At 35.5% G+C, this 13173-nt stretch overlaps 1 protein-coding gene and 1 long non-coding RNA gene across 2 annotated transcripts; one reads left to right on the forward strand and one right to left on the reverse strand.

Moving 5' to 3' along the window:
• Window positions 1-7564: 7564 nt before the first annotated feature.
• LOC116139796 lies at window positions 7565-9265 on the reverse strand. Its single transcript, XR_004129510.1, has 2 exons — window positions 8121-9265; window positions 7565-8029 (listed from the first exon to the last, which is right to left on the reverse strand). It is a non-coding gene; the product is annotated as an uncharacterized LOC116139796 (long non-coding RNA).
• Window positions 9266-11994: 2729 nt separating this feature from the next.
• On the forward strand, window positions 11995-13163 carry LOC116139783 (protein DETOXIFICATION 16-like). The gene is made up of 5 exons (XM_031425440.1): window positions 11995-12047; window positions 12140-12378; window positions 12487-12605; window positions 12728-12814; window positions 12931-13163. Exons 1-5 carry the CDS (start codon window positions 12007-12009, stop codon window positions 12982-12984), a joined length of 540 nt encoding a protein of 179 aa, XP_031281300.1. The 5' UTR covers window positions 11995-12006; the 3' UTR covers window positions 12985-13163.
• The last annotated feature ends 10 nt before the right edge of the window (window positions 13164-13173 follow it).

Here is a 13173-nt window from a genome sequence, read left to right on the forward strand (position 1 = left end):
GAGTTGTTACAACATTTCTAGGTTCTCAAACATGTTTAGAACTTGTGAGTACGTAATAACTCGTTAGTACAGACATCTTGTTGAAGCCAAAACATTTCTAGGTTCTCAAACATGTTTAGAGCTTCTTGGCATAAAATTATATCTCTCTCTTTTATCAATGTCTATACATGGATTTGACATGCTCCATTAATTAATTATTAATGTACTGCATACTTTACCTCTATACCACTTGCACTAAGGATAAATAAGTCAAAATAGTAATTTTTATAACTACACCTCTATTAAGTTATAACTAATTGTTGTAATAAAATTAGTTTGATCTCACCATTATGACTATAAAGAGATTCTATTATATATCTTAAAATAAAATTACAGCAAAAAAGGTCTTGCATCAATGATTGTGGTGATGTGGCACATGCTTTGCCACATCAGCAATGTTGAAAAGTCAAAGAAACCCAAATATGAGAAGTGACACCATTTTGAATGGGAGGACCTCTTCTATTCTGTTTTGCTTCTTGTCATTTGCTCAACTCAAAGAACACTCTCCATTTCTTCATCTCTTGGTTCCTGGTGAGAAAAATGAATGGCAAAATTGAGTGTGATTATCATCTCACGGCTGGAAGAGAATATAAATCCAAGTGGAGGCTAATTAAAGGGGTTATCTCTATTGTATAAATTCTTACTCTTGGGTTTGCCAAGGGTAGAGGTAAAAACAAGGGAGGCTAGGGTTTCAGGGGTGATTTTTCTTGATTGTTTTATATTGAGGTTAACCTATACTCTGTAATCAATTAACCTTGGTGATTGAATGAAATCCTTCTTTGGCTTGGAGAGTGGATGTAGGCCTTGAGTGTCAAACCACTATATATTGTTATGTCTCTTATTTTCATTGAAGTCTATTTTAAATCCATTGTTCCTTTTTTGTTGTAGTTGGTTGTTTATTCTCATCTAGATTTTAGATTACAGTCTTAACAATTGGTATCAAAGCCTGGTTGAGGGCCTTTTTTTAATCTAAAATCATTTCTACTAAATTTGAGTTGGAGAAATTTACAGGTACCAATGATTTTGGACTTTGGAAAATGAAAATGGAGGATGTACTAGTAAAAGAAGGTTTGGCTTTGGCGTTGAAAGATGAATAAGAGCTTCCAGCGCCCATGACAGCAACTAAGAAGAAGGATATGCTAGATAAAGCAAAGAGTTCCTTGATTCGTGGGCTGGGTGATAAAGTTCTTTGGGAAATCAAGAAGGAGAAGACAACCGCTGAGATTTGTTTAAGTTAGACAAAGTCTAAAGTAGCTCCTAACAGGCTTTATTTAAAACAGAAATTATTTGGTTTTAAAATGGATGAGTAGAAATCTTTAACAGATAATATGGGTGATTTCTTGAAATTAGTACAAGACTTAGAGAGTATATCTGTTGAGATTGGTGATGAAGATCAAGCTGTTATATTGTTAAATTCTTTGCCTAAATCATACTCTAACTTTGTGGATACTTTGAAGTATGGGAGACAAACTTTGAAATTAGAGGAAGTAACAAGGGCAATTTTTGCAAAAGATTCTAAAAATAGATCAAAGGATAAGTCTAGTGGAGATGGAGAAGGTTTAGATGTTAGGGGAACATCTGAAAAGAAACATTGGAAAAAAGAGGGACACAATCAAGGTAGACACAGATCTAAGTCTGAATTTGGTGCTCGAAAATGCTTCTTATGTTATAAAGAGGGGCATTTTATGACAAAAGAAGCATTTTACCCTGAGAGAAGAAGCAAAAAGAAATCAGAGAAGGAAAATGGAGGGGGTAATGCAGATGTAGTTGCTAATGGTTATAAAAATTTTGAGGTTTTAATAGTCTTTGAGGGAAAAACAAGTGAGGAGTGGATTTTAGATACGGGCTGTACTTTTCATATGACACCAAATAGGAATTGGTTTAACACTTTTTAGTAGGTAGATGGTGGGAAGCTGTTGATGGGAAACAATTCTATGTGTCAGGTAAAAGGAATAGGAGATGTTAGAATAACACTTCATGATGGTCTGACTAAGGTGCTTACTAATGTTAGATATATCCCTAATCTAAAAAGAAATTTAATCTCACTTGGAACTCTTGATGTAAATGGCTTTAGTTACAAAGCTACTAATGGTAGTCTGAAGGTGATGAATGGTTCTCTAGTGGTTATGAAGGCTGAGAAGAAAAATAGTTTGTATGTGTTGAATAGGGGAGTTGCAAATGGGTCAGTTGCTATAGGCTCTCCAGAAGTTCAAGACAGAAGCATGGTTTGTTTTTAATTTTTTTTTTTGTAAGTGAAATGTTATTGACAGAACTTAGCAAGCAAAATCTACTTTGTGGAGACAAGATTGACAAATTTCCATTTTGTGATCATTGTGTATATGGTAAGATAAGAAGGGTGAGGTTTAGTGCTGGACAACATTACTCAAGAGCTCCACTTGATTATGTTCACTCTAATGTTTAGGGACCTTCTAGACATTACTCTTTATTAGGATGCAAATACTTCATCAGTTTTTTGGATGACTTCTCAAGACATGTTTGGGTTTATTTTTTGAAGACCAAATATGAAGCATTTCCTAAGTTTAAAGAGTGGAAGACTATGGTGGAGACTCAAACTGAAACGAAATTGAAGAAGTTAAGAACTGATAATGGCTTGGAGTTTGTGAATGAGGAGTTCAACAGTTTCTGCAAGTTACATGGTATTGTGAGGCATAAAACAATGAGGAACACTCCCCAGGAAAATGGCCTATGTGAAAGGATGAATAGGACCATTTTAGAAAAAAGTGAGAAGTATGTTGTCAAGTGCAAAATTACCTGTGAAGTTCTGGGCAGAGGTAGTACACACTACAGTTTATCTCATTAATAGGACTCCATCCTCAACAATAGATTTCAAAATGCCTATGGAGAAGTGGACTGGCCACTCAATCAACTTTGACAATCTAAGAGTTTTTGGTTGTTTAGCTTATATCTATGTCAAGGATGATAAGCTAAAACCAAAGGTAGTAAAATGTGTTTTCTTGGGATATCCAAAAGGTGTTAAAGGCTACAAACTCTGGAACTTGGAAGCTAGAAATTGTATTATAAGTAGGGATGTGGTATTCAAAGAAGATGTCCTACCAGGACTTGGGAAAGAAGTTGATAATTCCAGAAGAATGTCATATGAGATCGGGAATCTATAGCTGGAATGAACCAATGGAACATGATTTAGAGTTGGAAGATTATCATTTGGCTAGGGATCATGTTAAAAGGGTAATAAGACCTCCAAAGATACTTGGATATGCAGATTTGGTTGCATATGCTTTGCAAGTTGAAGAAGAACTTAGTGATGAACCTAAGACTGTTCAAGAAGCTATGACTAGTGTTCACAAGTTACAATGGAAAAGGACTAGGAATGAAGAATACAATTCTTTCATGAAAAATGAGACTTGGACACTGGTTGATAAACCCAAGAATGGCAAAGTTGTTCATTGCAAGTGGATCTTCAAAAGAAAACCAGGAATGACCTCATTAGAACCTCCAAGATTCAAGGCTCGTTTAGTAGCAAAGGGGTTTAATTACGTTAAGGGAATTGACTACAATGAGATTTTCTCTCCTGTAGTCAAACATTCTACAATCAAAGTGTTGTTATCATTAGTGGTTCAATTCAATCTAGAGCTAGAACAACTGGATGTAAAAACAGTTTTTCTCTATGGTGATTTGGAAGAAAGAATTATAATGCAGCAACCTAAAGGGTATGAGGAAAAAGGTTTAGAAGGTAAAGTTTATTTACTTAAGAAATCTTTATATGACTTGAAACAATCACCTCGTCAGTGGTATAGAAAGTTTGATTCTTATATGCTTGAAATTGGCTTTTTTAGAAGCAAATTTGATAGTTGTTTTTATTATAAAAAGATTTTATAAATGACTCATATTTTTCATGCTTTTGTATGTTGATGATATGCTCATTGTCTGTCATGACAAATGTGAGCTAACTCAATTGAAGAATGTGCTGAATACCAAGTTTGAAATGAAGGAGCTAGGCCAAGCACGAAAGATTCTAGGCATGTCAATTGTCAGAGATTGAGCTAATGGCAATTTGAAGTTGTCTCAGCAAGAATATGCTGAGAAAGTTTTACAAAAGTTCAATATGAAGGAGTGCAAACCTGTTCAAACACCTTTGGGACAACATTTCAAGCTGTCACATGATCAAAGTCCACAAACAAAAGAAGAGAAACTTGAAATTTCTTCAATACCATATGCAAATGCTTTGGGAAGCCTTATGTACCTTATGATATGTTCAAGGCCAAACTTAGCATATGCAGTAAGTTTGGTAAGTAGATTCATGAGTAATCCTGGAAGAGTCCACTATTTTGCTTTGAAATGGATTTTGAGGTATGTGAAGGGATCAAGCTCCGTGGGTATTGAATACAAGAGAAGCCAAACGATCCAGAATTGTGTTGATGGTTATGTGGATGCTGATTATGCTAGAGATGCTGACAAAAGAAAGTCCATACTGGTTTTGCTTTCTCAGTTTGGGAAAATTGGAAATCAAAGCTTTAACACATGTGGCTATTACTGAAGCTGCAAAAGAAGCAATATGGTTGAAAGGCTTAGTGAGTGAACTGGGGATATTTCAAAGGATGGTAGTGATACATAGTGATAGTTGGAGTGCTCTTTACTTGTGTAAAACCAAGTTTTTCACGAACGAACTAAGCATATTGATGTGCGTCTTCACTTCATCAGGGAATTGATTGAAAAAAGAGAAATCAAGATTACAAAGATAGCTGGTTCTAATAATCCAACAGATATGCTCACAAAGCCAATTGTTACTGACAAACATAGGCTTTGTATGAGCCTTCTGAAAGTTGAGTGAGGAAGATAAAATTTCCAAGGCAAAAGAGGGTAGTCAAAGCAAGTGCCAAGGTGGAGAATTGTGGTTATGTGGCACATGTTTTGCCACATCAGCAATGTTGAAAAGTCAGAGAAACCCAAATATGAGAAGTGACACCGTTTTAAATGGAAGGACCACTTCTATTCTGTTTTGCTTCCTGCCATTTGCTCAACTCAAAGAACACTCTTCATTTCTTCATCTCTTGGTTCATGGTGATAAAAATGAATGGCAAGATTGAGTGTAATTATTATCTCACAGCTGGAAGGGAATATAAATCCAGGTGAAGGCTAATTAAAGGGGTATCTCTATTGTATAAATTCTTACTCTTGCGTTTACCAAGGGTAGAGGTAAAGACAAGGGAGGCTAGGGTTTCAGGGGTGATTTTTCTTGATTGTTTTATATTGAGGTTAACCTATACTCTGTAATCAATGAACCTTGGTGATTTAATGAAATCCTTCTTTGGCCTGAAGAGTGGATGTAGGCCTTGAGTGTCGAACCACTATATATCGATGTGTCTCTTATTTTCGTTGAAGTCTGTTTTAAATCCATTGTCCATTTTCAGTTGTAGTTAGTTGTTTATTCTCATCTATATTTCAGATTACAGTCTCAACAATGATGAATAACAATAATATTTTTGTGAGTCAAATCTTAATTCTTAGACTTAAGAACAAGAAAAAAAAAAGTATATAATCTAACTCTTTACCAACTTTTAACCCTAAATTTTTGTCTCTGCAATGTATTTAATATAATGGTTGTCTTATTGGTTGCTTGAGAAATTTAAGATTTTAGGTTTGTTTTCTATATTTGAGGAGAAAAGAATTCTAATATTTGGAAGTCATCAAATCCAATTCAGGAACCGTATCACAATTTTGCTTGCATGAAATCCATTTGAGAAAGTGTTATTCTCTTTAGCAAACTTAAGCGATTTTGTGGTGTTCAAGTTTTTTCAGTTCTTCACCGGTGAAAACAAGCAAAACTTTCAAATATATATGAGCCTTTTTAAAACAACGGAAATTTAGAAAGGAAAAGAAAAGGGTAATTTTAGAATAAAATTAAAAATATAAAAAAATTATTTTTATAAATTAGTTATTATTTCATATAGGGTTTACAAAGAGATTAGGTGGTGTTGAAATAACACCATTTAAATGGGATTATGTTAGCAACAAAATAAGCGCCTACTGACCCCATATAGGTCATTCATCAGACAACCAAATCAAGCCCATTGAAATGAGGGTAGAGATATGCCCAAAATCAATGAATGGCCCAGACAAAACAAATAAGATGATACAAGTTATTAAAAGGGAACAAAGAGAAAGCTAGCACTTAATCAGAGGTAAAAAGAGAACCTACAAAGATTTCTGTATAAAGTGATATGGTAGGAAATAGATAAAAGAGTGAATATAAAAAGTCAAACTCATCATAATCACACTTTCATTCATTTCCTACCACATCAATTTATATAAAAATCTTTGTAAGATTTCTTTATACCTCTAACATTACTCATTCATAAAACCTACTTCCTTCCGAAGGAAGTGGAGATAATGAAGAAACCACTATAGTGAAAATGCTTTATTGTCCTAAGTGTATATTTGGTTGGGAGTAATCTCCCGTTATTAGGGTAATGTCATTTTATATTACTTAATTACCACGTTTGGTTGTCAAGTAATATAAAATTCTAATAATCTTTCAAAACTAATAGTAATTACTGTTGCTAATATAGGAGGTAATATGATTATCTCTATTTTCTTAAGTATTTTAAAATTACTTGGTAATCTTATTTTTGTTACAATTTTATACTTAACTATTAATTTTTTTTGACAATAATGTCCTCAATTTGAAAACAACTTACAAATATATTCGTGGGCTATTTTATCCTCATATACAAAATTTTTAAGATATAAATACCCCTGCATTTTAAAAAATTACCCAAGAGTGGTGGCTAGATCTGGCCACCACCGCTAGTCACTAGCTGTCGGCCACAGTCGGAAAGGCACATGACTGGCTTGAAATGACCGATCGTGCACGGATATGGTCGTAAATCTAGTAAAAAACGATCAAATCTATTATAGCTTTTCCGACTAGATCTACCGCTAAACAGCCAGATTATGGCCATCAATGACCAAAACTAATGGTCAGATCGACACACGACCAACCAAAGTTAACCGATCATGCGCCGTTACAGCCACTGACATGCGCCGTTACATCCACTGACAGCGACTACCGACAGTGATGTCTAGTTGACAGTAGTGGCTTGGGGTGGATGAAGGTATGTTTGCTAAGTTTTAAACTTTTTTTGTTGCTGTGATGTTTTAACTAAATCTGAAATGTAGAGGAGTTAAAAGAAACAATTAAAAAAATAATAATAAAAATAATATTATATTAATATTTAAAAATGAGAACAATTTAGTAAATTATATAATATACCCACCAATTTATTCCTCACAACCAAACATATTAATATAACATACTCACCAATTTATTACAACCAACCAAACACATTTCTCTAAACATTCCTAGTAATCTTTAAAGTAATCTAACTTTCTATTAATATAACATTCCTAGTAATACAACATTCTCTAAACCAAACACACCCTAAGAGTATCGAGCAAGTTAATGCCCATAAACAATGACCGTACAAAAAGGTAGAGATGAAGACAATGAGAAGAGAAAGATACTACCAAAGGGAAGAGAGAAATCTATATAGAAACCATCAATTAGTGTCGCTGTACTATTTTGTCTATGTTTCCAACATATACTCCATTCATAGTCTTATACTTTTTATAATTAAGCGGGAATACAATCCACCATCTTATTTTGAGCTAGTATAAATTTTGCTCAAACATATTGAATTATGACAGATCATAAACGGCAATTAGATTTTGGGTGTCTTTGTAAAGTTTTGAAAATCATGTGGATTATAGAGAATTGGTGATGGGAAACCCAAGGGCAAAAATTCCCTCCCCCAGCAGAACTGAAAGCCTCCCAGCAGATATTCCACAACCTTTTTGCTAATAAGCATATGGTAATATTCTCCATGGAACAAGTCTACAGTATTCTGCCCATATTTCTCTATACTTCTCTGCACAGCGAACTTCATCTCTTCTCTCTCTCCATATTAGCAGAATAAGAAGATAAATAGGGTAAAAATAAGGAACCGCTGAACTGCAAAAGGAGTGAATTTCAGAGCGGAAATTGCATACTAGTTAAATCTATTAGACTGTCATTGTATAAAGTTAAAAAATTTGAAATTTACCTTATCCCACAAGGTAAACTGAAGGACAACGCCAGCAATAAGTCCCCAAGGTAATTACAGTGCCTCGCCATTCCCCTTCAAAAAATTATCACAGTATATAAGATGCGGCATCAAGAACTTGGACTGTACCAACATTCAAGAGATATGAAAGGCTACCCTCTACAACGATGCCTAAAGTCAAACCTACGGATGTCTATATCCCTAAAGGTTATCTTCAAGTGGACTCCGTAGTCTTTCTAATACAGAGATCCAAGAAGGTGTCTCTCAGGTATCACAAAATAATGACACTACATTCAATGTTAATATCTTATATGTTCATAAGATTAGGAGATTTCGTAGCATGGCCCATGGGTCTGCATTTCATCCATTTCGGTATGTTGCAAGTAGGCATTAGACCTCTTAAGTTAAAGTGCACATTTACAATTTTTTCTGCATTTGGTAGAAAACGCATGCCAAGCATTATGATCCATTTCCAAGAAAGGAATCCAACTCACTTGGGGGTAAAAGCCTGTAAGGGTTAAGACACAGCTTTGCATCTGCAACCTAAACCCCATGAATTTGATCGGGAAAGAGAGAACTAAGCATTAAAGATGACTGACTACTTCAAGCACAATATCAAGAGACATGCTACTGAAAACACATATGACTAGGAGTCTTCAAAGACAACCAACAATTTCCTAATATAGATAAGGGGAAAAAAATGTCTGTTGTCCCTTCTACCGATACCAATCCCTAACAAGGAGGAACTCTACATTGTTCAGTTGAATCATTAGTACTGACACCAGATCCAACTTGCAAGCACGAGTTCCTAGCAGAAATGCCACAGCATTGAGCTGCCAACTCCATGCAAATGATAGAACTGTAAACAATAGAATAAGAAATGCAGAACAAGGATAAAATTGCAGGTTCAGTCATGAGAGAACGGAGTTTGACCTGTTAGAAATTACGATAAAATTCTTGGTTCACATCCAAGTCCTTTAGAAAGATGCTCTAACCACGTCATTAAAGAGCCCACAATGGGTTAGCTTGTCCACTCGGATTATGAAACTTTCATTGAGAAATTATTTAACAACAAACTAGCATTAAATGAAGTACTCTAACTGCATTAACTCTTCATTCATTCCAATTTCTTTGATCCTATTTCTGATTGCTGTTTAGACCTCAATTAAAAANTCTTCTGTTGAACCTGGCACACAATGTAAAACATGGACACCAAAATAAATAAATAAAATTGTGAGCAAATACTTTTTATTTGGATTCTGTATATAAATGTTTGCCTATTATTTAACCTGTTTACTGGTAATCCATCTGTTTCAATTATATGAACCACAAAACTAATCATAAAATTCATCAAATTTCCCACAAACAATACAAGCTTTAACTTAATCCCTCTATTATCAAAGATAATTTGATTCAAATGACTGCAGATGAACATTCGCACAAATAAGAATTCCTACTTCAAGTCAAACCATAAACTCATAAATATTTCAAAATGTGAATAACCAAGGAAATTGAATTCAAAAAGTGAACCCAACCATTCAACTGTATCTTAATTTATAAATGGTTCAGAATCACACGCCTCAATGTCAGGAACACAAGCAAATTAAAATGCATCAGATGCATTGAGATTAATGCATCAAATGCAGGCAGTTTGAATCAAAATTTCCCCCTAAACTCCAAGCAATTTTCAATTAAACCCTAACATAAAAACAGAAAGATCAAAAATTGAACTTGACCCATCAACTAACAAACCTTTATTTAACAGAGGAAATTAAAGTCAAAAACTGAACGCATCCCCCTTTCAATTGTATCTTAATTTATAAATTCTTCAGAACCACACGCAATAATCTCAGTAAAATAAGGCAATTATAAAAAGGCCAACATTTTTTATGACGTATGGAGAATCAATGCATCAAATGTAGGTAGTTTCAATCAAATTCTCCTCCAAAACTCCAACCAATTTTCGATTATGCCCTCAACAAAAAACAAATAAAGAGCAAAAATTGAACTCGACCCATCAAAAAACAAACCTTAACATAACCCTTTTCAATGAGAAACTAAGCAACACCAAGATGATAAGGGAACAAAAGTCCAGCCGCAGAGAAACTAAACCCGGGACTCGTAACAATCCTTCCCTCTTTCTCAGCTCAACATCCTTCACTCTTTGCTCCCAAAAAACCTCTGGCTCCATCTCGTCCTCCATCACCACCCCAATTCTCTCCTCAAATTTTTTACTCCCATTCACCCTTTTGCTCGTCTCCACAACTGGGAACCTTTCAAAATTTTCAGAGAACCCCCTGTTGCTTGTTTTCAGCAACGGTGATGAAAGAGCGGGAACGTGGAGGGAGGGAATATAGATTGGGGTTTGGTTTTGGGGAGGATAAAGAGTGAGGAGTGTAGGAGAAAAGGGAGGAGAGAGAATAAGCCATGACTGGAAAGCAAGAACAAGGAGATGGTGAAGAAGAGGAAGAATAAAGTATGGCTCTTCGTGGTTTCTTTGGGAAATTTTTTTTCTAACGTTTTAGTTTGATTTATTTATTAAAAGTCTAAATTCATCGTGGTCTCCTTAAATTTTAGTTAAAATGAAATAGGTTTTATTTGTTCAAGGTTGATAAATTTTCAAGAAAATGTTTAAAGATTTTTGAGAGATAAAATTTATAATTTTCAAAAATTATATCATATGCGATGATATTGAGAGAATTTCGTGGACATGTATTCTCCTCCAGAATCAGATCGTCAAATTCTTTTGTTTTGCATTGGAAATTATATCTCACCTGTTGATTGTTTGTCCAGGGGACGTTCTATTTTGACGGTTCAAGCTAACAAGATCGCCTATTTCCTTCCTCCGTCTTTCCTCACATGAATCATGAATGAGGGGGGTAGAGCGGCACTTTCTCACGACTAGGGGGTTCTCAATAGGAGAAAAAACATGCGGAGCGCTCTTCCAAGAGCCCGTTCAAACTCCTCCGTTAGAATCCCTACTGGGAACACACACATTCTATTGTTGAGGGTTCGAAGGAGGTATATTATGCCACTTCCAATCTAACTTCATCACACAAAGGCTCGTTCAGTGATTCTTCGACTCTGTGTGATCTCCTGTTCGGGTATGTTCCTATTCTAAGTACTCATCTTGCACGTATAAAAACCTCAAACAAAAGACCTAGCAAGCTACTCTGGGATCTTTACTTGTAAGCATCGTACTTTTTTATTACTGTATTGTTCAAAAGAGGTTAGTTGTTCATACTTGGTGGAGGCAGAAGCAAAGAATAAAATAAAGAAGGAAAGCGAAAGAATGAATGTCGAGCGTGGGCCGGCCAGCAAAAACAATTCCCCCAGTTTTCGAAAGTACAACAACCTTAACCGCACAAGCCTAGGCTAGGCCTACCTCATAGGGATTCAAAGATCCCTTCCTTACTGATACAATTAGACTCGCCGCAGTATGCTTAGCTACGCCATTGATCCTTGAGTACTTGTGCTAAGTACATGATCTCTCTCTTTCTTTACTTATGCTTTACGCTTACAAGACTATGCTCTTCATTTATCTTTTACCTTTGAATTCTAGTGGACAAGTCCCAAAACTGCACTTCATTACGAAAGAAAGACTGGGCCTTCTTAATCCTCCAATCGTGCAGTAGCTCTTTCTTGCTCGGTTCCCCCTCTCTTCCTAGCCAAGAAAACGCCCTTGATCGCACGATATTGAGCTTTGATAGGAAATTTCTCATCAGGAAAACTTGATAGAATGCCCTAGCAATGGCCATCAAAGAGGTTGTTTGTTATTTATTTATTTATAAGGTGGGTGGGATGATGGGGAAAATAAGAATCCCCATCNATTGATCGAGTATTATTCATTAACAATGGTTCAATTCACAGCCTTAACACATGCTGGATGGTCTATATGATCTCTGTTGGTCTTGGTGGTGCTATAAGGTCAATTAACATTTCTCAATTCTTTCTTTTTTTTTTTTTTCGTTTTCAATATACTCTTTCTTCAAGCAACCATCTTAATTCTGTTGTTACAGTACACGAGTATCAAATGAGCTTGGTGCTGGGAACTCACAAGGCGCCCGCTTAGCTCACAGGGTGATGATCATAATAGCAATCACAGAGGGTGCAACAGTTGGGATCACGACAATTTTGGTACGCCATGTTTGGGGAAAGGTCTACAGCAGTGAAGCAGAAGTGATCAAATATGTTGCTAAAATGATGCCACTTCTGGCATTATCCGACTTCCTGGATGGATTCCAATGTGTGCTTTCAGGTCCTAGTTGATCTCAAATCACAATTAAGTAACTAAACTAAATTCATTTCTATCGTGATTAATATGTTCAATTTAAAATTAATCCAAATCAGTCCATTTAATATGTAGGAGCTGCAAGAGGATGTGGATGGCAAAATCTCTGTGCATTAATCAACCTTGGAGCTTATTATGGTGTAGGAATTCCTTCTGCAGTGCTCTTTGCATTTTACTTTCATATTGGAGGCATGGTAAGTCTTTCTCTTTCCTTTCTATCTATCTTTCATTCGCGAAAATGATTCGAGTACATTCTTTGTACAGTATGCAAGCAAGTGCTTACTGCTGCAATTTCGTTGTTATAATAAACCTTCAGGGGCTTTGGATGGGAATCATTTGTGGACTTTCTGTACAAGTTTTGGCACTTGTTACAGTAAATGCATGTACGAACTGGGATAAAGAGGTAAGCCAATTCTGTTAAGCTAGATTTGAAACTTTAGGTATGACCTCTCCTAACACTTCTTTTATTTTTATTTTCTTACAGATAATGTCTTTTATGCGTTTTTTTTCCCCTTACAGGCAGCTAGAGCCCTGCGCAGGCCGCAGAGTTCAGAAAACCGGCCTTCTTATTGACACTGCACCATAGAGTTGCATTTTGCATCAAATCAGGACAACCAGTTGAAGCTAGATTGATATCTTCATTGAGGAAAGCGAAAGCATCTGTATAAATGATAAAGCAATTATGTGCATAAAATCAATTTGCAGTCATGAAAATCACTGGATTTACATAAATTACTCTCCTAATCTCCTTACCAAAGAAGC

The sequence above is a fragment of the Pistacia vera genome, unplaced genomic scaffold (genome assembly GCF_008641045.1).
Source record: "Pistacia vera cultivar Batoury unplaced genomic scaffold, PisVer_v2 Contig359, whole genome shotgun sequence".
Classification (NCBI taxonomy): Eukaryota; Viridiplantae; Streptophyta; class Magnoliopsida; order Sapindales; family Anacardiaceae; genus Pistacia; species Pistacia vera.

What these genes read in the sequence shown, in the direction of transcription:
- LOC116139783 (XM_031425440.1), top strand. Translation starts at nt 12,007, where the DNA reads ATGGTCTATATGATCTCTGTTGGTCTTGGTGGTGCTATAAG. An exon ending in GGTCTTGGTGGTGCTATAAG is followed by an intron (nt 12,048 to 12,139) that starts GTCAATTAACAT and finishes CTGTTGTTACAG; the next exon opens with TACACGAGTATCAAATGAGC. An exon ending in ATTCCAATGTGTGCTTTCAG is followed by an intron (nt 12,379 to 12,486) that starts GTCCTAGTTGAT and finishes TTTAATATGTAG; the next exon opens with GAGCTGCAAGAGGATGTGGA.